Source organism: Paramormyrops kingsleyae, chromosome 1 (genome assembly GCF_048594095.1).
Source record: "Paramormyrops kingsleyae isolate MSU_618 chromosome 1, PKINGS_0.4, whole genome shotgun sequence".
In the NCBI taxonomy this organism is placed as follows: domain Eukaryota; kingdom Metazoa; phylum Chordata; class Actinopteri; order Osteoglossiformes; family Mormyridae; genus Paramormyrops; species Paramormyrops kingsleyae.
Window position 1 is genome coordinate 11324327 of NC_132797.1, and position 24384 is coordinate 11348710.

Genomic DNA, 24384 nt, shown 5'->3' on the forward strand with positions numbered 1-24384 from the left:
CCATCCAGTGATTATTAAAAATATAATTTAAGAAGCTAACATTTCTTTATTCTTAAAGAAGTATGGTACAGTATTTTTAAAACTTTAGCGACGTAATGGCGTTAATTTTAATATCATATATATTTTTTTCTTCACATCAGAGGTAAGCATTTTTTTTTGTCAACAGCAGTCCCAAAAACTGTGCCAGAGATGAGCATGGGGGTGAGATCGCTGCTTCCTGGTGGGCACATTTGCTCATTGTTAGGCAAGGGGGTGTGTTCGTGGGTGGTGGGATGAACTTGTTCAAGGGGGCTCAGCCTGCGGTTGGTGCACTTCTCTGTCCCCAGCAGCTTATCCAGGGCTTTCACACGTCGTTCCTGCTGCAGCCAGTACAGCATCTCAATGCGATCCCAGCGCATCTTTTGTCCGTAAGGCCTCCCCTGAAAAACACCCCAGAGAAGTAAAACAAATGTGTTGTTTATCAAATCCTTCTATTGACAGTGACTTACAATGTGGCACCTTTATTTATACAGCTGGAGTATTTCAGGTTCAGTACCTGTTCAAGGGTATGACTGAAACACCCCTCATGAAATGAATTGGCAACTATCCTACAGTACTGTACCTGCTCTCTCTTTCCCAGCACTAGTAGTATGAGCGGTGAAGAAGAGCTTACCATACTGCCTACAGTGGCCAACAGGAAAAAGGACACTGACATGTGCCAAATATAATACTTCATCAGTACAGACAGGAGGTGACAGATATAAAGGGTCCTGAACTTGCGTTGTAAGGCACAGCCTTAGATCTGAGTTTGCCTCTTGAGGCTGTTTATGCCAGTCTCCATTTCTCCACTGGGGTAAGAATGATGGTGGAACTCATGCTTACATTGTAAGTGACGGTATCGCAGAAACGGTCCCGGATGAGTCGGATATCCTCGGACAGGATCCTTTCCAGGGCTGATATCTGCCTGTTGATTTTCTGCCTGCGCCTGGACTCATCCATCCTTGCAATCGATGTGCCTCGATAACCTGGGAGAGATTCATGTTTCACCGCCCACTGTGGAGTTACTCTGTCAACACTGGCCAATTGGGAGATGAACTGGGAACTTTAGAATACATCTGTGCAGGGTTATCGTCTCTGAACAATTCAGCTCTTATATAGAAATTGTATTGGACAAATAGTGGTTTGTAGCTTGCTATACAAATACGACAGTATGTGTACATGAAATACAGCAAGATGCATTTGTTCCGTGCCTGATCTTCTGCATATTTCAGAGTGCATTTTTCTGTGCAGTCTCTCAAAGCTCTGCTAAGGAATTTTGTCCCATCCTTCCCTGCTATATCTGATCAGAGGAATTGTCTAACATTCCATGCATCCATCCATCCATCTTTCAACTAATCACTGTCCTCAAAGTAAGAGAAGCCTGCTGTATCCCTGCACATCAGGGCTCTTGAAATCCGGCTTTCGATTCCAAATCCAGGCCTTGTTTTCAGTTCTCCCAGTTAGTTTAATAATTATGGATTCTAATTGGCCAAAGAGGTCGGCAGAAGGGTGCATATGGAGCACCCCCGAGGGCATGGTGAGGTGGCGTTATTTGAGTTTGTTGTTTCTTGCCTGGTTAAGACGGTTCATAGCTTTGGGATAGAAACCATGGGTGTAACTTTGGTTTGAACATTGGGGGGGGGGGGGTTGAGGTTCCCACCCATCTAGGGGGAGACATGATTATGGGGGGGGGGGGAGTTGTAGTAGCCGGTTTTGATTATTGGGCATGTTACAATCGCCCCCGCCCCCCCCCCCCCCCCCCCATAATTTACGCCCGGGGTAGAAACTATTCCTCAGTCTGGAAGTGTGGGAGTAGACATGCCTATAGCAAATTTGAACAATATGGTTTCATTTTATCTTATTGGAGTCTCAGAGCCTAATAAATGGCTTTATAACCTTGACAGGCACCAACAACTTGGTTCCTTAGATCTTCAGAAATTTCATTTACTTGACAACACAAAACTAGTCAGAATCTAGTCAGAATGTTTGTGTGTGTGTGTGTGTGTGTGACTCGATAATTGCTGTAATTGTCTGTTCTTAAAAGTCCAACCAAGGACTAGGTTTGCAAATTAGCCTTTGGCTAGAAAACCTCCGTACAAAACAACGGCTGCATTGTTTTCACATGTAACATTGTCTTTTGTGCTCAATAAATCCAATAAATAAATAAAATCTTATGGCCCTGATACATCACCACAGCCTATGCAAGTATCACCAACTTCTCTGGAAATGTGCAAAGGAGTCAGCCATGGCATGTCTATGCAGGCACGACATTTCTTCCATAATCAGCAGCCATGTCTGAGAAGGCAGCAGATGCGGTGGATGGAGCACATACCATGCTGGAAGAACCTGCTGGGGTCAGACGCCCCCCTCTCAAACATCTCCAGCTGGGCCAGCAGTGTCTCCCTCTGCTGGATGAGCTTGGCAGTGCGCTCCCACGCTGTAATCGCCTGGGGGAGAAACACCACATCGGTCTGATGCTGGAATGGGGGGGTGACCCAAGATCAACACAGCATGTGTCTCAGCTGGGGGGAATGGGGCCCCTATTACAGACACACAGATTTCCACCACAAAATTATATTACAGTAAGTTAATTCTATTTTTCGTCAGACACTGTTCTGTGTGTTAAATATAGCTCATGACAGTATGCACTTTTCCGAACAATTACAAAGTTACCTTGGTGCTTTGCTGCTTTTTGATTTGTTGGAATTATAAAAATATACTGCAAAATGGTGTTTTTTTATTGGCCAGCACAATCATGATTGTTTCTGACTACTGACATTTAACAATGACGTAGTGTTGTGATATTTCTGATAATTACTTTAAAAGTGTCCCCCCCCCCCCATCATTTATCCAGTGTCTAACATTCAGTTCTGCATGAATCACTGGTGCCATGAAAAAAGAACACAGTCTATATTTGTAAAATGTTTGTAGGGAATTAAGACCAGGTTGTAAATGCCGGGGAAAAAAATCATTAAAGGTGCTCATTTCATAATTATGAAAACTGGAACAACAACATTCTTCAAGTCTAATTACAAGAGTGTGAAAGACTATAGAGTGACAACAGAATACCACGAAAATAGAGAATCCTGAGAACAAGCAGAATCGAGTAGGCAGAACATATGGGAATATTAACGCTAAAGTCCTATAGCTGGAGTGAAGACAGCGCCAAGAGCAATACTGGAATCCATACAGAGGGTAACAGCTAAAAATCCCTAGTAAAATATCCAGCACAAAAGCATAGTACAACCAGGTAAAACACAGCAGACATAATGTAGACATCTGCGTGTTGAAAGCAATTTCTCTGTGGCCTCCATGTTTGGCACCATCACATTTGCACTGAATCATGGGAAAGGAGCGGGGGAGGTGTCAGCAGCAGTAGGAGTGCACGAGCAGACGTTCAGGACGCCTGTCACCGGCCAGCCTCTTGCCAGGAACGCGTCATCGTTGGCAGTGGTACCTACAGCTGAAGCGTCTTTGTTCATCTGCTGCTGCATGTTTGTGTGAATGTATGTGTTTGTAAGAGAGTTTCTGATAGCATGTCGAGGATGAGCACCTCCTTCAGACGACTCTGGTACGAGGGCGAACTGTACTTGATGGCCATCACCAGTCTCTGGCTGGATGGGAAGGACAGAGCCTTCCAGATCCTTTCCAGACAGACTTGCAACTGGTCGTCCTTCACTGCAACAAAGGGCTCCTTTCCAGGGCTCTGTCTCTCCTGGGCCCTCTGGGGAGAAGTTGTCAGTGTCAGATACATTCAAGTATCACAGGGGAAATAGATCAAATAGTAGCACGCTTGCTCAGCATAGGAGGGGTTGCTGGATTGAAACTGGGATTCTCCAAATACTTTGGCCCTAGATAAAGGCCCTTAACCGCCCCCCCCCCCCCCCAAAATGCTTAAGGGGGGCTGGATAAACAGCTGACCCAGTGCCTGGACCCCAAGCTTTGCTCTCAGATACACACATGCAGCTGTCTTAAAGGACAACAAGATGGGACATGTGGGGGGAAAAAGCCTTCCAATGTAGTTGTGCAAATGACAATTAAAGCATAATTTAATTTCAGCTCCAAACACTGAGCACCTAATGAGCATATAAGATACCTATAACACATATTGTAATATTCAGATGCTCACAAGACCCACACCATCGCACAGATCCACAGAAGACCTTACAAGGATAGACTGTGTAGCCTGGAACACACCAAGCCGGTTCTCTGGTGTTTGCCCGTCACCGAGGTTTGTACATCCTTGGTCCCTATTGCCGTTTTTTTTATGCCGTTTCAGCATGTTGAATCACAGTAGGAACTAGTTGGTAAAACTGAGCTCTCTGATTGGGCTGAATGTCAACCATCATCTCTAGTTGTGCTGGTGTCTTCCAGTGCAAATTTTCACAGCCAACGGGAGGTACCAGGAGTCACTCGTTTGTTGGCCGTGGGTGGTGCTAGTTTTTTCGTTTGGCTTGGTGTGTACACAACTTACGACCACACACACACAAATTGCAGAAAAGCAACCATATATAGTACATAAAACATTGTATAAAATGGCACCTGTTCCTTCACACATAACACGTAATTCATCTAACAATTATATGTGCAATATGGGTGAGACAGAAGTACAGTATTAGCACCTTTGTAAATGTTCATCAAGTGAATTATATATCACAGAAACACAGGCATCAATGACTACCTTAGCAAAAGCTGTAATATCGGTGTGCTGAAAAGTCACAGTACCGCTGCCTACCTGTGTAAAGCTAGAAGATGTGTCCTCATCTTGACTGTCCACCTCTGTAAAACAAAACACAAGCTGGCTTGATGCTTTCCACGTACTGTACCACTGGTCACCACAATAGGGATTTGGAAGGTCGCCCTCAGGAGGGGGTAGGAGGGAATTACCATTCGGCAGTGACTCGTTCCCCAGACCTCCCAGCAGCCCAGAGTTCACATTCCAAACCCCGGCCGCAAACTCCTCCTTTATCCTCTTCTGAGAGTCAATCTTCTGACTTTGCCTTCTGTGATGTTGGAAGTAGACAGGACATGCACCACAAATGATATCAAGCAGGAAGAGCAATAAGGAACCATTTACTGACTTCTTCTCCTCATGCTGAGCCAAGGCCTTCCTCTTCCTGTTCTCCTCCTCGTCACTGTCATCACTGTCATGCAGGTGAAATACCTCTCCCAGGTAATCCAGTCTCTGAAGGAAACATAAAAAACCAGTAAAGACTTGAAGTTTTCGGCCATGCAAACGAAAAAGGGATCACGCAGTAGAATTATTAAAAAGCATTACTTGGTTTGAAATATACTTTATATAGTCATCCACAGACAGGTGGGACTTCGACCAGTGCTGCCGACTGTCATTTGTCCCCGATGTCACTTTGTGGGGCTTCTTATGCTGCACGAGAACCTCTGTCTTTCTAAGACAAACATCAGAAATGTTTAAAAATGTATTAATTGCATATTGGTCACCTCTCTTAAATTATTATTATTGTTTATTATTGTTGTTGTTAATAAACCATAATAATAATAATAATTCTTATTATTTACCAAAATAAATTTGCCATACTTTCACAGTAGGTAATTTTATTGGAATTAAGTTTGTCAAGGGCACAAGGTCCCGTGAAGAACGGTAACCTTCAGGCTGTGACGTCTCGGGTTTAACCTCCACACCATCTGATGCCCTTGACATCTGCGCTATCTAAGCTGTTTCCCAGTTGGTTTCAGAAGGTCACCTGTAGGCGGGATGGTTGATGCCAGACCTTTCCAGCTCTGGGTTGAACGACCTCTGACTGTTCTTGCGGGGGGGCATCCACATATCACCCCCATCCTCCACAGCCGGCTCAATCACCGGGTCTGACTGCAAAAGACAACATCACTGTCATACATTATTCTTATGATGCAAAAAACAACCCTCCTTTGTTCATTTCTGCATGTTCACTTGCGTTTACAGCCACTATCTGCACAAAGTAGGTACCTACACCTACAGTACCTACCTCCAATATTCACGGTAAACAGAATCAATCTATACAGCATTCTACCCCATAATGTAAAACTGTGAAATATGCTGCACCCTATGTTTTGGGAAAAAGCACGGTCATTTTTTATGATGGAATGTTTCATACCTCATCAAAGTTCAGGTAGTGGTTGGAAACAGTTTTGGAGAGCTCCCTGTAGACCTCTGTTATTTCTCTCCTGGGGTTCAGGTTTCGGTCCAGCCACTTCACTGAAGAGGGCTCAATCTGTTGACGGTGAGAAGAGGATGTTCCACCAATGAAAGATCTCTCTCCTGGATGAGGGCATTGCGGCTGACACTAAGAAAAGATCTCTGTTAATGAAGTGGAATGATTCAATGAATGAGGAAAGATTTCTGTATTAATGAAAAGAAATGAAGTAGGGTAAGTGTAACTGGAAGGAAGCAGGGTAGGGTTACTGATGGAAGATCTCATTGTCTGCTGAGTGGAGGGCGCACCTACACTAAGACTGGCTTATTGTTTCAGGAGCATGAAATAATGCATTTTCTCAGAAACAACTTTACTAAACAAACCAAAAACAATATACTGAGACACCTTTAGCACCACAAATGGAAATTTATCTTTACACAGCTGTTGGTATTGATTGTCAGCTATTTGGACAGATATTTGGATTGTTGTCAGCTAGACTAATATGTGAGTGTCAACAAAATACAAACTAATCTAACTCTGTTATTAAAATTAAAGATGATGTGTGATTAGTTCAAATAGCCATCATGTTAACCAGTACAAACAGAAAGACTGGTCATACATGACTTCGTAAACCATCTTTTCATTGGTCAATTAGATGCCAAATGCTATTTGACGTCAATTAGATGCGGCTGGGGCAGTGAGTTTCTGTGCCCTTGATTGTGCCACTTTGAGCCCCGGCCCTGGCAGAATAATCACATGCCCGTGGGCCTTAGAGCAAGATCCCCCAGCTCCAGGGGCACTGCAGGCTGCCTCACCCAGTGCTGTGACCCCCCCCCCCCCCCCAAAGCTATGCAGAGCATGATGGGTTAGGCAAAGAGAAGAATTCAAATGTACCTCTCATTGGGCAAACGACAAATAAAGGCTTTTTAATATTATTATTACTATCGTTATTATTATTATTATTAGAATGGGCTTATTCCAGTAAAAAGTCAGAATTGTCAAAAAGTGGACATACGCAGTTTTCTTTGACAGAGCGTTTATATGTAACTGCCACACCTACCTCCCCAGTGAGATGGCTGTAGACAGGTGGGTACATATGGAGTTTGACCGTTTCTGTAAACACCCTGTCAGAGACACGGGGGGGCGCTGTGCGAGCGATGGATTTGGGGGTGAGCGAGACACTGACAGCCACTGGCTGTGGGTGTAGAGGTTCCTCCATCACAGCGCTCTTCGCCGTGCCATGGTCCTCTTCTTCCTCGGTGAACTTCTGCAAGGAGGAAGGGAGACGGCAGGTGTGTGGACGCAGAGCGCCGCTACAGGGGCGTGCAGTGTTGCGCAGTGTCGCTACCTGTATGGTCTGTCGCAGGAGATGAAGCTTGCTGGAGCCGCTGCGAGGCAGAGCGCTGATCAGGGCGGGCAGGTCCATCTCCAGGTCTATCTCGGGGTCAGTCATTTTAGGCTCACCCACAGACCCAATGTCTTGCACCAATCTGCAAAATCATTACATCACTCACAGTCATCACTGCAAATTGATCCCATGACATCACCCCGTACTGGCGTCTCCAAGCTGCTCTGTCATCTCTTGGACGCAGTACCAGCCTGCAGACTTCCGTGCTCATTCAGTGGAAGGAGCCCTATCCACACCTCCTCAAGTCTTCAGCAGCGCTGATGGGCTCCTTCTCACGGCAGGAGCTTGGCTCCAGGCCCAGCAGCACCACTGGAGAGGGTGTCCGAGACGGCGGCGGCTCCAAGCCCAGCTCCTCCAGCAGGGACCCCTGCTCCAGCTCCGGCATGGACTGGCAGCCCTGGAGAGGAGTCGCAGGTAGGACGCTCAACAGGGGGCGCAGTAGTTAAAGTGCATGTTTACTGTAGGTCTGAATTCTGAAGAAGAAACTCAATACCTATCACTGCGATAAATCTGTCACCCATATAAAAGAAATTATAATGCCCTCATAATGTTGTAATAACATGGCAATAAATACTAATGATGAATAATAAACAAGAAATATATACCCCATTTAACTGCAATATATGCCTTGAGGAAAGAAAAAACTTCACAGGAAAATATAGTAAATAAATCTAAAAATTTACAATTCATCAATATCCCGAATTTTTTTTTAAATGGCTGCAGTAAAGTGAGGGGGTCCTTCCTTTAATGGAGAGACAACAGTGCTGTATTCACCCTCAGTCTGATGGGAGAGCCACTGGGAGTGCAGACCGCCCCCCCCCGGGCAGCACCACCAGCGCAGCTATCCGCAGTATCTGCAGACACACCTTCATTAGCATTTACACATTAACATCACTGGCATTCACAAAACCTTGTGTCTGTTGCCTTTAGGTTGCAAGACATTATGCAGCACCTGCTCACTCATAAAACAACGTTGTTGTCATTCCAAACATGTAACCTGTGTGTTTATGTAAGAACTTGTATGTTAGTGATGCCCGTACACTGTTTTCTGTGGGTAGTCTCTTCCAGGTGACATGGTATGAGGTCATACACGCATTCCAAATTCAGCTCCCCAATCTCCTCCTCTATCTGCCAGGTGGAACAGACGTGTTATAGTACAAAACTGCCCTCTTCTGTTCTGATTGTGTAATTACAGGCAGAACTGATCTGACTGCATTGCTAATGGCAGCTCCCAAAGCATGTTTGACGTCCTGATTTATCGCTGATCTTCCAAACCAATAATAAGAACAAAGCTCCCGTCATACAGTTTTTACTCTTTAATAGCTGCCTTATGTTGTTTTTTTTCTGGGAGGGCAAGAATTGTCAATTAAATAAACATCTTTCAAACAAAAACAATGTAAAGCTGACTATAGATTTTTACTGATTTTCTTCGCAGACTGCAATACGAGGCACAGGTCTCACCTCTTGGAGGTCTCTCTCAATGGAAGCTTTCTGTTGATTTTCAAATCCACTCTTCCTGCCCTTCCTGTCCAATGACTCTGGTGCCCCCTGCTGTCCACTGCTAGGCTTTACCTTCCATGCAGCCTTAATCTCCGCAGTCACACTGCGCCTGATTGTCTGAATGTTTAAACTGTGGATTACAAACAACCATGTCAACAGGGTCAACTTAAATTCTTATTTCAGACAGAAAACTTCAAACTAAAAAGAAAAAGCAAGTTTAAAATTTAATTGCTGTACATATGTTCAATTACCATCAACACTGTTTGCACACAAAAAGTTCACAGGGATAATTATTATATTACCTGAATTATATTACCATTCCCCTTTGTGTTACAATTATTTGCTGCAATGTGTATTACGATGTCTTACTTTCCAAATGAATTATCCCACAGAATAATGTGGGGGGGGGCTCCATCCCCCACACATACACTGGTGAATTCTATACCCTATATTCTCAATCACCCAACTCAAATCTCCATCGCCCACAGACCCCTGCAATCCACGCCCCTCCCCCATCATCATGCCCACCACTCACAATTTGGCACAGTCCAAGGTCATCTGTGCACACAAGCGGCTGCGGTTGGCCTGATCGCCGAAGACACCACGCTTCCGCAGGACGTCTCGCAGGTGGATGTAGTGCAGATACAGGCGCTCGCACACCCGGAGGATCTCGCTGAAGATGTCACTCTGGAGCTGCTGATTGTCTTCCTGGGACAGCGAGGGGTCATGGTTCACCCCGCTGAGGTCATGGCAAACCAGTCTTAGCTGTGACATCATTGTAGCTGTCTGAACAAAAAACAGGGGCGAGAAGAATAGCCATCTGTACTCACATGTGATTTTGGATGTATGTAGTTTGTGTGTGTGTGTGTGTTTGTGTGTGTGTGTGTGTGTTTGTGTGTGTGTGTGTGTTTGTGTGTGTGGTCCAAATGCCCCCTACAATGTGATAAAAACCTGCTATTTTGATGTCACGGGGACCATTTTTTCAGTCCCCACAAGGTGAAATTCAATCTTATAAAAATCTATGACTGCAATCAAAAATTTAAAAATGCCAAATGTCTTGTATTTTGTTTGGTTACTTGCGGTTAACGTTAGGGCTGGGTAGATGTTACAGTTGTCATTGTTGGGATTAGGGTTTTGCCCATAGAAACGAATGGACGGTCCTCACAAAAATTGTACAGAGTACAGGTCTGTGTGTTTGTGTGTCTCACCAGGGCTTGCTGGTCATCCTGAGAGACTGAATGGACGACGCACTGGTTCTGCATCCACTCCTCCAACATGGATTGCAAATCTGATAAAGAGGTTGGAGCGAGTCTATGGTCCTCCAAGACAGATGAGACAGGGTGCACCTCCACAGTCCTATCTGGAAGAAGCCATCTATTACACACACAGTCTACCTGATCCTGCCTTGGATATGATCAATAGGGTGGTCACTGCAGTTCTTCATGGAGAACTGATGCCCGGCTGCCAAGATAAGACAGAAACTTGGGCATTAAATTAGTGTTTTCTCTCATCTTCCAGCTGCATCGATCTATAAAGACAAATTAGGTGTTTATACGTCATTCATACTTGGGAATTCCCGACCTTAAATCCCATTTACATGCTGTAGGCTGCATTCGGACCTGGATAACATTTCACCTGTCTCCCCCTCGTGTAGAGTAAGCTGTCCCAAAATGCTGTAGTACCACTGCTGGCGGTCATAGGAGGACAGGGCCTGGAGGTCCATCCTCCTTACATGTCTGCTCTGGGATTCCTCCACTCCACCGAGGCCACAGGACGCTGGGCTGCTTCTCCTCATACCCCAGCTGGTTGGCTGATGGAGACCCAGGGCACAGAGCCAGTGGGAGTTTCAAAGTGGATCCTTAGGTAGATCTACAGCATCAGAGGGATCACGGTCTTCGTTGTTATAAAGCACAAAATGCATATTGTGGATACCGTTTAAAATAGATTAACAACATATATAATGTCTCTTGTGCAACAGACAATTTGCAACTTCACATCAAATACCCCAAATCGTTATACAGTTTTATTTTAGCAAAGCTAACGTGATACATACATTCCACGACCAAGTTACGTTTTTAAAAATTATTTATATGTGACAAAGTCGGCTACTTAACTAACATAATATTAACATACTCTTAACCAATTTAGCAAACTTTCACCAAATAACGATCACTGTTAAGAACTGGCTAGACATGCATGTGTTGTCAAACAGAACGTTGTCTATTTTGCAGAAACGAATTAACTGCTGTATATTTAAAATACCGCCCGCTGCACCGTCCTGAGCTATTGAGTATTACTGCATAACCATTAATGCCATTTTATCAATAAATCTGTGAATATGACCTTTCTTCCTTCTGCAGTCGCGCGGCGACGGGCTGTGTTGCTAGGAGACTGCGACGCTCAGCAGTGCCCAAATCTGACTGGATCGGGACTGACGCTGGCCCGGATTGTAAAGCAGCCCATGCAGCTGAACCGCAACGCATTTTTCCCTTAGGTTACAAATCCTTAAATACTCAAAAGGAAACTTTGATAAACTGGAAATCGTTTTTCCAGTACTACTAGAAAAACCTGAAGATCAGTCTTCTGGACGGTAGTTACTATAACTCCTGGGTTATTTTGTTACGATCCAAGCGTCCATTAGAAGAACTTAGTTATCTGAGAAATTGCGTCCATCCATCATTATAAGGCGTTTTCACACCGAAGTTCCGGAACCTGGTCCCGGTTTACAGGTCCCTGGACTTCAGTAGCTCCTGAGTCCTGGCCACTTCCGTGTGTCGCTTTCACAACAATCATAGGAACAGTGAGATTTATGCTAAATAAGCTCGGAAGCCGCTAAAAGTTCATAAGTTAAACTTCACGTACAATTTCATACGAAACTAAACCGCCACGTAAAACAATAGATAAATAAGTCGCTTTGATGGTTAAAGTATATTGTTTAGCGATGGAATTTTTCCATATAGAAATATGGAGACGCAAGCAAAAAATGAATTGATTGATGCATTAACTGAGGTACAAAAACAATTCTATCTGCTCAGTTTTTGCCTCCCTACATCTCTTTTTCTGCACTTCGACGTAACTTCCATATTAGCGCCAGTGCTTGTGGTCAACCAATCAGTAAGCTATTGGTGTAAGCCCCTCCCCAGTAGTCTGGAGTAGGTACTAAAAAATGGGTTCTGGAACTGCCTCAGAGGAACTACAATTAGGCCGAGTTCCTTTGGTGTGAATTACACGACAAAAGTTCCTGGTTCTGGAAAAAAAGTTCTGGTTTCGGGGAAAAAGTTCCTGCGGTGTGAAAGCGCCTAAAAATGTTGAACAGTCTGAATGTGATCACGTTATATTACAGACAGGATATCATTTTTAAGAGGGCAAAGGCTTGTTATAGAGGGCGTTGTGTTATGAAAATCATTGTCATTTCTCAGCATTTTAACTTTGGTAGAGGATTGATTTACTTCCATGTAGTGGCCACGGTGAAGTAAGGGTTCCCACGTCCCACATTTTTGGTGGCATTTTATTATTTATTGTGCTAATCGTAGTTTCTTGTGTGCTTGTTTTTTCTATTTAAAATGTCAGTAGCACTTTGTAAACCCTGTGGTTAAAACAGTGCAGTATAAATAAAGATTGATTGTTTGATTTTAGTGATGGCCAAATGAAGCCTTATGAGCCACTCCCTGTGTTTTCTGGGCCCACTTGATGGTGCTGGCTGTTCAAAAAGGGGCTCAAAGCTTTAACTTTAATTCATTTGCACTTTAAAACAACACAGTAATCCTAAGTGCTGTACACAGGCATAAACGTAGTTCAAAGCATGCCCCAAAGTAGGGCAGGAGCACCATCTAGTGGAGGTCAAAATACAGCAAATAGTTTATGAGGCTTCATTTGTCCATCACAAATTGATGCAACCTAAGTTCATTCACTGAGTCAAACACAACAAAAATCTTGGTTTAAAAAGGGATGCATTTATTTCACCATAATATAACTGCGTTACATGAATTCTTATAACACACAAACCATTCTGTCTGTAGTAAATGTGACTTTTTACAAAAGAGTAATGTTTATTTAGTGATCATGGATGTTGGGGTTCAGCTATTATTTCTCCTCTGGTCAAAAGGACAGCGTCGCATAACAAAACACATGAATACAGCCACATTAAAATGCATTACACAGTCGCCTGTAATACAGAGTAGTAAAGCATACATTTAAAAACTATTTTACCCATTGCAGCAGAAGGGGAAAAAAATACAACAAACCTTAGATAATATTTATATTTATTTTGAAATGGTTACGCCAACATTGACAAAAGTTACTTCTATGACTAGTTGGTAAAATAAGTTCTTCAAACAGCTAAAATACAGAAATTATACGTAACGATAGGGATGGACAAACCTACGCTTCATGAACCATTTGCTGTATTTGTATCCCCTCTAGATGGCGCTCTCTGTGCAAGAAAACAGACACAACACTTGCCCAGAAACAAACCAAGAGCACCATCTAGTGGGGTAAAAAAAAACAGCAAATGGTTTGAGAAGCTTCATCTTGTCCATCTCTACTTAAGGTGTTCAAACTGACATCCAATAAAATAAAACGACCTATTCCCCGCACAGTTGTTCCTTCAACATGGATGGCTGCATCTGCATTTGTGAAGCGAACCAAATGCCAAGCAAAATTCCAAACCTGAAAAAAAATCATCGTAAGCCTATTTCCAAAATTAAGCGAACAGCATCAGTTCAAGTGATTTTACCTGTTACATCTATAGTTATAACAAACATTACTCAAGGTAAACACTGCCGTTTACGAGTCACTGAGACTTAAAAACAGGACCCGGCATACAAAATGGTCCATCTCTTGGTAAGAAATGGTGGCACTTTAGTCACAACCCAATGACAGTTTTGCCCCTTTTTATTAAAATTTGCCCTCCAACAGGTGACAGTGAAATCTATTTACCCAAATCAATGTAGAAAGCATCCATAACTAATTATATAAAACCTTATTCCTTTATGAAATATAAATGGCTTCAGTAAAATTTTATATTTATGACTTTATAATGCTCAAAACTTCACACAATATTCTCCTAAATAACAGAAGAACTAGACATTACAATATTTATCCTTTATTTTCCAGATATAACTATCAAGTAGATCCAATAACAGTATTTACCTATATATGTATTTTTTACAGGCAAACATAGCCCACGATTTAATGAGCTGCTAGTAGGTCTGGTCGACAGTTTTGTTATATAAAGCACCACATTTTCTTTTGCATAACATTGTATAAAGCACCACAAGTTATTGGCATAACATTCAGGGGATGCCGCAATAGTACCGGTGGACAGTGTGGAGATTACTAGTTTATGGGAATCCCTAATCTTGATGACATCTAAACATGCAGCACACATGACACCTTGCACTAAAATGGCTGGCTGGCTGCAGAGACAAACATACAAGGTGTTTGGAGTCTGGGGCAATGGGGTGGTTGCTCCCAGGAGGGGTTATTACTGAGAATCCACTGGGGCAACAGCAGTCTTCTGGGGTGAATTCTGGGGCATCCCGCTGAAGAGCAGGTCCTTTAAGATCCCCATGTAGAAGGGACTGTACACTTGCTTGTTGAAGTTCACTAGGGAGACGAAATTGGCTCCCAATACACCGATTTCTGGCTGAATCATGGCAAGCCCACCCGGAACAGGAGGAGGCGTTAGGTGGGAGTTTGGTTTGGTCAGGAAATTCTTGAAGTACTGTCGCACCCTGTCCTCTGAAAGGAGATGAAGGAATAGAAGGAGAGGATGATTCAGGGTGTAGTAACGACAGAAGCACTACCAGCGACATAAAGGGTGGACTCCCTGTTATTGTCATTTAAATTCTGTGTTTAAAAATAATGAATAATCATGTTTCTGAATCAATGAAATCAATGAATAGTTGTACCGCTGCTTTCAGCCGCAATATTAATAAGCATCCATTCACTGGCATACAAACCATTAATGAATTTTATGCAGGCCTTGTACCAGTAAGTTTTCATAAGAATGTGTTGATGGTGAAAGCACTCTTCATGTTTATTAAATCAGGTTTGTTTTGTAATTAGATTCTCAGGAAGAGATGTGATGACCATCAGGTCACAGAGTCAAGGCAATATGAAGAGTTATAAGAGAAGAGTTTGTAATAAATGGAGTTTGGTCATAAGGAGTAGGGCAGTACATCAGGCAGACTTTAGGATGTACTCCAGATTCAACCAACTACTTCTGACCTTTACTGTTAAGGTCAGGCAGACAGATTCCAAGAAATAAATAACAGAACTTTTTTCAGGAACCAGAAACTTTTTCCAGAACTAGGAACTTTTGTCACTTTTACACCACGGGAACTTGGCCCAATTGTAGTTCCTCGGAGGCAGTTACGGAACCCTTTCTTTGGTACCTACTCCAGACTAGGTACTTTTCATTCAAACATAAACTACTGGGGAGGGGCTTGCAGCAGATAGCTTGCTGATTGGTTGACCACACGCACTGGCACTAACTTGGAAGTTACACAGAAGAGCAGAGAAAGGAGATAATTAGCAGAGCAAAAACTGAGCAGATGGAATTATTTTTGTACTTCTGTTACATTTAACAAATACATTTTTTGTTCATCTTTCCATATTTCTGCATTGGAAAATTTGATCTATAACCAATATACTTTTGCCCAATATTGCCAGTACCAGTGGAAAAACTTGTCTGCACTTATCCGTGGAATGCATTACACCGTTTTGTATTCTGTGAAACCGAAAAACCCCATAACTAACAAACAAATTGAACAAGTTGTTTTGTTAAGCTTTCTTCATTGTTTTTGGATGGCAGTGTAGTCGAGTCATGTGTGAAGCTTAACCTACAAGCTTTTTGCATCTCCCATGCTTATTTAACGGACAAGTTTTGTTATTCAGTATAAAGTGATGCATGAGAGTGGTCAGGACCTACAAAATCCCCGGTCCTGACAGCCCAGGAACTTGTAACCAGGGACCAGGTTCTGGAACTTCAGTATGAAAGCAACTTATTAGGCAGTGGAAGCAGGATACTACCACTGAGGAGACTGTAGACTACTAGGAAAGAGTAACAGGAAAGAAAGAATTTGGTCAGCGCTCGCGGCCTCACCAACAAGATTATGGATGGGGTTGTTTTCCTGGAGGATGCTGCAAATCTGCCCCTTCAGTGTCGCCTGCACCTCAGGCAAGATGGCTGGGTAGCTACTCCCCACCAGGGTCTTATTCAGCTCCGAGCAGATCTGGACACTGACATTTTCCAGGGCTTCAGGTAGGTCAAATTCCCTGCAGATAGGGTAACAGAAATAGCATTACTACATAATATGAGCATCTGCGCAGACACCACCAGCTTCAAAATCGCACGTTTTATTAAGGTATTAAGGTGGGACTCACGGGCTATGCATGCCCTCCAAAAGGACACTGGCCATCTTCTTAAGCCGGTCTGCCAATCCGGGAAGCCCAGAGATGGGTCCGCCGATGGTGCTGTAGACAATTAGCAAGATGGAGGCCACAGTTTGAAGCAGCTGTAGACGCTGCTGCAGCTCACGCAAGCGCACCTCATCTGTCATCAGTGTCTGAGGACAAAAACACGTGGCACTCCAGTCATTTTATGAGCAAGACTTCAGTCATAAGATTTATAATATTCGGTATTAGAACTGGAGGATAACCCTTGGCGTTCATGCATTAACAGTTATAGCACACTGCATATAGCGGCTACTTACCTCGGGGAGCACGTTCTTCCAGTGGTCCCAGTTCAGGAGCTGGATGTAGGCTGTGTCGAATACCTGTGTGGGACTGGGGAGTGCCGGCGTGCCTTTTGCAGAACCAGAGGACTGACTGGCAGTGGGCACAGCAAGCAGCATCTCCAAAGATGCCTTAATCCAGGCGGTTGTGTGGTCCAGCGCATCTGGAGACGGGATTGTGGGAGAATTCACATGAATCAGATTCTCAAAGGTCAGCTCAAATGATTTTACCTGTTATATTTAAAGTTATAAACAAACATTGCTCAAGGTAAACACTGTAGTTATATATGCTTTCTACATTGATTTGGGTAAAGGGATGTGACTGTCACCTGTTTGAGGACAAAATGCAGTTTAAAAAAAAGGGGGGGAGAGATTGGTAGAATGCAAAGTAGATGATAATAAACATTTTTGCATGATCATTAAAAGTATTCCCCAGTGTAATTCATGGTACTGAGGATAATCATAGGTTAATTTATGAAAAAAAAAAATTTTTTTAATAAAATAAAAAAACTGGACATACTGGAAATTGAGTCATAAAAATGGACTATCAGAGAAGTGGTGACAGTAGGCAGCTTCAAACACTTACTTAGCATTTTGATTCAGCTTATTACAAACCACATACTGCCTACTGCTGTATGACATCAAAATTACTCATTTGTTTACAGGACCTCATACCCATTAAGCCAATGATGGAGTTTCTGCCTGTACTTGACCAGCCCACATTAGGCAATATGCATACATCTTAGATGTTTCTGGACTCAGACAGAGCAATGAACCAGCATCTAAAGCTGGGGTCTCCAACTCCGGTCCTGGAGAGCTACTATCCATGCATATCTAGGCTTTTCTCCTATTTAGGGTACTCTGTCCTACAGTTGGCAAATCAGTTAATTTGAGACATCCTGAGAGAGTCACCCCCAGTTGCTATCATCCATAACCAACCATTTTCAACTGCACTTATTTCTACTTCAAAGGGAGTTTTCCACAGGATATTACTCAATTGCCTTCTTTGATGGGGTTCTTCCTTTTCCCCTTGGGACAAAAATGTATTACACTGTATTACAAAAAATAATTATTTGTTGGTTGATTGAATTTCAAAGCAAACCTGAATTATCATGCTCACATCTGAATGTCAATAAATGTGGAGTAAACAAGGTCTCATTAATGCAATGACGCAAAAGCAAGGTTACATGAATTACAAAAGCTAGCAATTTGTCTACTGGCCATTGGCTAGACGGCACAATGGAACACTGTTAGGCGTCTCATAAAGAAGAGGGACAGTGACACACACAGAGAACTCAGAAGTCACTGTCAGCTTCTTTTCTTCAATCATTAGATCCTCTTTCCATGTAAAACTATATGCTAACCGTTTCTTAGACACAGATGCACCTCCACAGAAACACACACACATGTATGAGGGCGCTACCTGTTGGTGAGATGGCCAAATTGCTTTTTATGGTAGCAGTCAACAGCTCATCTTTATACAGCATGAACAAAATACATAGGCAAAGTAGAATAGCCTAAAATATTGCCAAGACTAGACCTGAAACATTTTTTAAGGTGAGATCCTACTGGGAACTATTTAGTGCAACATTCACGTCGCTTTACTACGAATGAGAGAATGACCATAGTTCAGTGCTGATATATAGCATATTGAAGAGCACATACTTGGAGTACGTTCCACAACACTTTGGAACTTGGCCCTCTCGTACTCTACGGACTGCTTCTGCAGCTCTGGCCTGAGGATCTGGATGGTGAAGTTCACCATGTCCAACTTCATGAGGTCCAGCACTCGGAATATCTCCCTGAGAAAAAAAATCAAGAAGTTGAGCCAACTCAAGGTACTCTACTTATGCAAGGAGCTCTTCTCTTCACCCCTATACACAAACAAATATTACAAAGGACCTCTGTAAACTTGAGTAAACATACAGTTCCCATTCTGTTTATATGTGAATATGGAAACAAAATCCATTTATGCCTTACTGACCTTTAAATACAAGAGTCAATGCATGACTTAACAGAAGATATGCTCGTTTTTTTTAATAACTGACTTACTTAAACATTACTACAGTGTTGTCCAAGTTCTCCTTCAGTTTTTTGACCTCATCATCCCTCACAGGGGCACAGAACTTGGCCATGACAGAAATGATGTAAGTGGCCAGCCCCTGAATGTCAACTGCATTGTTCTCAGCCTGCTGCCGGATGAGATCCAGGTCCAGCACCTCCAAGATCTGGGTTCTCAAGCGGTTTGCTCCAGGGTTTAGAAAGGACAGCAGGACCTGTGAAATGAGGGAAAGTCTGGGTTTAGCTGGATTTTTCTAGAGCAGCGTTTCTCTTCAGGGACACCCAGAAAGTCCAAATTTTTGCTCCCTTCCAGGTGTCAGTCAATCAAGAATACCTGGTACTGGGGTGTTGTGAGCCAGAAGAGAACAAAAATGTGAACTGTCTGGGGTCCCAAAGGACTGGGTTGGAAATCACTGCTCTAGAGCATCTTTAATGATATGGAGGCTGAGAAGAACCAACTCAGGGCAACAAAGACAATTTGAACAAAAGTAGATCACAGGCTCTACTAGTTATCTACACAAAGAGATGTGTGAATCATTATTCTATGCATCTCTTACAAATCAGATGCCATTGATGTATACTGCCTTTTAAAATGGGATCACTGAAAAACACTGTACATGCACTACATGTCCCAGGGGCTTAACTTCTCTCTTGGGATACCCAAAAGACAGATTGCTCACCTCTCTTATCTCCTGCAGCAGTCTGATAGCATGCTTGTACTCCGGAGGGTCGTTATTGAGTTCAGACTCTAGGCAATCCCAGAATGCCTTGTGGACGATATCTTTCACCTTTTTCTCTAAGCTGGAAGGAAAGTTGAACATCTCTTGATATGCAGATAACCCACGCCAGTTAAGACTGAAGATGATCACACCACATGCAAAGACTATCACCTTTGCCCAGAAGGGTTCCATTTTCAAAGAACCAGGATGAGAATTTCAGTCCAAACTACAAAAATAATTCTAAAAGTTGGAGACCTGACACACCTACAGAGACATTTAACTCGAGGTACCTGTTCTGAGGTAGATTGGGCTGCTCAACATGAAAGCTGTCGTTCATAATAATCTCATGTGCCAGGCTCAAATTGACGAGGTCCCGGGCAGAAGCCATGACTCCGTCGAGGGTCGTGACTTTGGGAGGGCTAGCTGGAAACAAACGTGGCAGCAAATGGGAATGAAGCGAAAAAATTAACTGAAAACCAATACAAGCAACCACACTATCTGGTGTTGAAACAGGCACTTGCAACCATTAACATAAGAACTAACAATTTAAAAAAAAAAGATCAATATTTTTATTGTACAAGCCATGAATTCCATATCTAAATACTAATCAGCACTAGCACTAAGCAGGTTAAAAGATACACATATATACAGGGGAAAAAATATTTGGTAACACTTTACTTAAAACAGCCATCATAATGCATTATACATATCTTCATAATGCTTTCTAATAGTCAGTATAAGCCATCATAATGCATTATATGAAGGTATTTATAGGGCATACGTGACAGTGGGAGTGCATTCATAATGCATAATAAAAATGGCTACGTATTATGCCTTTTTATAAATAGTTATAGCTGTGTTTATAATACTTAATGAATGCATTATAATGTATTGAGGGTATCTATAATGCATTATACCTGAGTGCTTTAAAGTGTTACCAAAATTTTTAGAAAAATTTTCATTTGACAGGAAGAAGAAGCTGGCAATGTGATGTTATCTTAAAGCCGTAACTGACCTTTTTAGGGAACAGTGACACGTAGTGTGAGAGATACTGACCAAAACACGTCCTCTTCAGAGGACAAAAATCAAATGGTGGCTCTCAGTAGGATATTATATATAATAAACTTACAGGAAGGTGAGCTGTGATTGCTGGAGTCCCCACTGTTGAAGCTTTGACGGGAGCACTCAAAGTCACTCGACGACGTCACACTGTCACACCTGTCCGAACATTCCGTGTCACTGCTCTGGTCTTCACTCACTGTTGTGGATGTGGATGCGGGACGTTCATCGTTGAGTGGCATGGTAAGCAATGACCTGAAAAACCAGAAGACTGCAGTAGCTGCACCCAGATTGCTGTCTGGCAACATTAATGTGAAATTATCAGTTTTCTGGTCTGGATCTTTTAAATTGTACATTCGTATGCTCTGATCCAAAAAATTAGTAATTTTGGAAGGCTCTAAAAGGATTTTAATTCATTTTTTTAGATGCATTCATCTGGATTTTATTCTGACAGCATCAAAATCCATCCAAGTAACAAAACAATTACTCTGACTACTGAAGAGTGGAAACTAGTTTGTGTTGGTTACCGAACTACCCAACTGTTGCTAGGAGGGGAGTACAACAGAATGGGCTTTACAGCTCATAAAGCCGTGACCATGGCAACAGCTGGAACTTTATACAGTTGGCACAAGAGCAAAGTCGGTTAGAGCACACTTGAATATCCGATGCAGGAAATTAGGAAAAAATGTTGTAAACAAGAGAGCTAATTCCCACACATGCCAAATAGGGGGTTAAAAAAATCTTGCATATTTATCCTGATATTTAAATATATATATTTTGGATCTTGCTAAAGGCATCTGGCTCAGATGTTAACAAGTAGGTCAGCGAGACACAGTGTCCCAGCTCCATGGAACTGGATCAAATGTACCTCTGGGATAATCACAATAACGGCTGACCTCTCAAACGCCAACATATCCAGTTACACTGGCGGTACTCCGGATTATTAAGCCCAACATCCAACCCTACAACATAGGGGATATGTGAATCCCGTTTTGGAGACCTAGAGCAATTAATGCATAGCCTTGTAAGGAGTGTTTGTTTATAACTAAAAGAAAACGAATGACAAGTTCTTGAAATATGTCGTCTAATGAGGTAGCTAATGTGTGCCTTAAGGGCATTTGGCAATTTAGCCAATACCAGTTTGACGGTATTAGCCAGGCACCCAGAGCAACTCTGACCCACCCCCCTCCAAAAAGCCTGCTATTTCTTTAAGACGACACACCACCGCAGTGCCCACTGCCCTGAGATATACGTTGTGCTGCATGATAAACGTACCACCGAAGTGTCTGCTTGTTGGCGCTTTACCAAATGACTGCTTCGACTCTGGTTTCTGACTAAATGGCATTAGCATGGTAGTGTTCTTGTCCTACAGATTAACCACACAATGAAATTAATTAAATCGGCCAAAACGCGATGACATTCAACACGAAAGGCACGCGATGAATGCATTTGCGTTTCATTATAAAAATGAAACATTTTCTGTTGCAGCAAATCGAAGAATACAAAGGACGTGGAGGTGGAATTTTTAAACACATATCGCAATCATATCTATATCTAAAAAAAAATCGGATGACCAGTTTCAACAAAGCCCTCACACAGCAAGAGAAGCCACAGACTGGAAGACCAACTTGTTCTGGGGGCGAACAATGTCTTTCAGCAGAGGGAAAAAAAACAGATAGTCATAACATTTTTCTCTAAATAGACAAACTGACATCCCTGGCAGCAGGATCGCTGGTACACAAACTGATTAGTCAGCAAACACACAGCTTGGCAGCTCTCTTCGCATTGGCTGAGCCTTAGTATTGCTCAGCCATAGAAGGACAGCACGAGGCTACTGTACACACCGTCTCAGCTGCAGCACCAATAATAATGTTTTATTTATATAGCGCCTTTCTCACACTCAAGGACGCTTTAAAATACAGACAATACAAAATAACTGAATACAGTAAAGCAGTGCACACGCAGCAACAGCAGCAACAACAAAACAACAACAACGAGCGCTTTGACTCGCACCGACACAAAAAAGGCACTGAGCTCACACGCGTCACTGAGCAGTGCACGTGATCGGAGCTCGCGCACCAAAACAAGACAGGTCAAGAGGAGCAGCAACGAAAATCCGAGGCTATACAATGCAGTGGCAAAGGCAACACGTCGTGTCACTGTTAAAATGCAAACGACCGGCCATACCCATTACCGAAGAACAACAATAATCTCTTCAAGGTTTAACATCATACCAAATTAAACCTTTAGAAAAACAAAGCACAGACTCCACGAGCAGTTTAACCTTCGCGTCAAACGACTTCAAACCTCTCAGCTAGTTTTCCTCATATTGGATAAAGGGTTGCATTTATTCGATATACGTTTCAATAAATGATTAATTACTTATTCGACACCAAACTGTTTTATCAAAAATAAGGTGGTAATATTGAGGTATTAAAATCAGAAGTCTGTTAACAAGTAACAACATAACAATCGATATCCCCAAATCAAAACACATTATGTATGCAAAAATGTCCTAAAAATGACATATTCGTAGAAAAACTCCAACTTCCAACTGTGGTAAACAAAACTGGAACGTGAAAAATGTAACTTAGTGTGCGGTTAAATTGTCGATCGCATTTAAACTACACAGAAATGATGTGTATTACCTTCTATTAAGCCCCCCCCAAAGGAGACTTTCTCACAAACAGCTTTGTATTTGTATGGCTAGCGAGTGTAAATACGGTCCGGCTGCTTTCTCCTGTTTTCGGTAGAGGTCTTTTAAATATCCTACGGACCAGCTGGTAGCGAGCATTTGTTACAACTCGACTAGTCCAATTTTCAGGGTGAGGGCACAAGGATAGCGTCTTTAAGTCGAGATAGCTTCAGTATGGCAATGGGCATAGCAATGATATTTATATATAACTTAGATGTATATATGTCTTGTATAATCAATTTTAAATCATTTGGAGATATTTTGCATACACAGAATTCTTTACCTTTGCAGTATAAACAATGGCACGTACCATTTCGCGTCGTGTTCTTTGTTTACGGATGTGACGTATAGAAAGATCGATTATACTGCAAAAAATGTTATGTTTACCTCAAAGATTTTTATGGTGTTTTACGGGGTATATTAATATGACTTTCTAGCAGTAAAAATTGTGAATAAAAGTCAAAAGAAGTTTGTTAGAAAACTCTTCTTGCTCGGGTCGAAGTCTGTTAAGCTACTCACAAAGTTGTATCCTATATTGAGAACTTATTATTAATAACAATAATATCACAGTTTTAAGTCAACAGAAAATACTTTCTATTAAAGGTATTCATGAATGAAAACTTAACCGACACCCCTCCCCCCCCCCAAAAAAAAAACGATAAAGAAACTCGAAAATAATCCCAACATTACACTTTCTCAGACGGTTAGCGGGATGTAATTTAACTTTTAACAATTTACTTTGAGCGATGTAAAACATTATATTTTAAAAATAGGATTTTAATACATTGTAAATACCGCGGACTGCCTCATAACTTTAGTTCCGCGTTTGGAATTTATGCAAGAATTTTCCATTTAAGTGAATGACATTTGCTCTTATACTTCAGTGCAAACAAACACGGATTTAGTATGGTGGTTTGTTACATCATTTTGTTTTTCCAAAATTCTAACAAAATTTCCAAATATAATGCCCACCAAGTTAAAACGACGCTCTGCAGGCTCGTGAACCGGAACTCTCTTCTCACGGTGTTTTTTCCCC

The 24384-nt window shown here is 42.3% G+C and overlaps 2 protein-coding genes and 1 long non-coding RNA gene across 6 annotated transcripts; 1 reads left to right on the forward strand and 2 right to left on the reverse strand.

Moving 5' to 3' along the window:
• Window positions 1-24: 24 nt before the first annotated feature.
• Window positions 25-11660, reverse strand: ccdc87 (coiled-coil domain containing 87). Its single transcript, XM_072709406.1, has 20 exons — window positions 11419-11660; window positions 10711-10944; window positions 10284-10435; window positions 9611-9861; window positions 9037-9205; window positions 8616-8703; window positions 8350-8429; window positions 7812-7972; window positions 7516-7657; window positions 7228-7434; window positions 6129-6245; window positions 5739-5863; window positions 5297-5423; window positions 5100-5203; window positions 4906-5021; window positions 4754-4797; window positions 3572-3742; window positions 2351-2465; window positions 862-1004; window positions 25-419 (listed from the first exon to the last, which is right to left on the reverse strand). The coding sequence occupies exons 2-20, from the start codon at window positions 10868-10870 to the stop codon at window positions 132-134; spliced, it is 2760 nt and encodes a 919-aa protein (XP_072565507.1). The 5' UTR covers window positions 10871-10944; window positions 11419-11660; the 3' UTR covers window positions 25-131.
• LOC140588159 (uncharacterized) lies at window positions 341-950 on the forward strand. The gene is made up of 2 exons (XR_011989448.1): window positions 341-407; window positions 620-950. It is a non-coding gene; the product is annotated as an uncharacterized lncRNA (long non-coding RNA).
• A 1348-nt stretch (window positions 11661-13008) lies between the features above and the next one.
• Window positions 13009-24378, reverse strand: tcp11l2 (t-complex 11, testis-specific-like 2). Of its 4 annotated transcripts, none has more exons than XM_023816866.2 (10): window positions 24321-24378; window positions 20724-20908; window positions 19885-20017; window positions 19556-19676; window positions 18867-19090; window positions 18480-18616; window positions 16794-16978; window positions 16465-16646; window positions 16184-16356; window positions 13009-14817 (listed from the first exon to the last, which is right to left on the reverse strand). In XM_023816866.2, exons 2-10 carry the CDS (start codon window positions 20893-20895, stop codon window positions 14561-14563), a joined length of 1584 nt encoding a protein of 527 aa, XP_023672634.1. In that variant the 5' UTR covers window positions 20896-20908; window positions 24321-24378; the 3' UTR covers window positions 13009-14560. The 4 variants fall into 4 exon arrangements, with proteins under 4 accessions (XP_023672634.1, XP_023672636.1, XP_023672632.1 ...); XM_023816868.2 differs by lacking the exon at window positions 24321-24378 and adding an exon at window positions 23659-23682; XM_023816864.2 differs by lacking the exon at window positions 24321-24378 and adding an exon at window positions 23302-23457.
• Window positions 24379-24384: the final 6 nt, after the last annotated feature.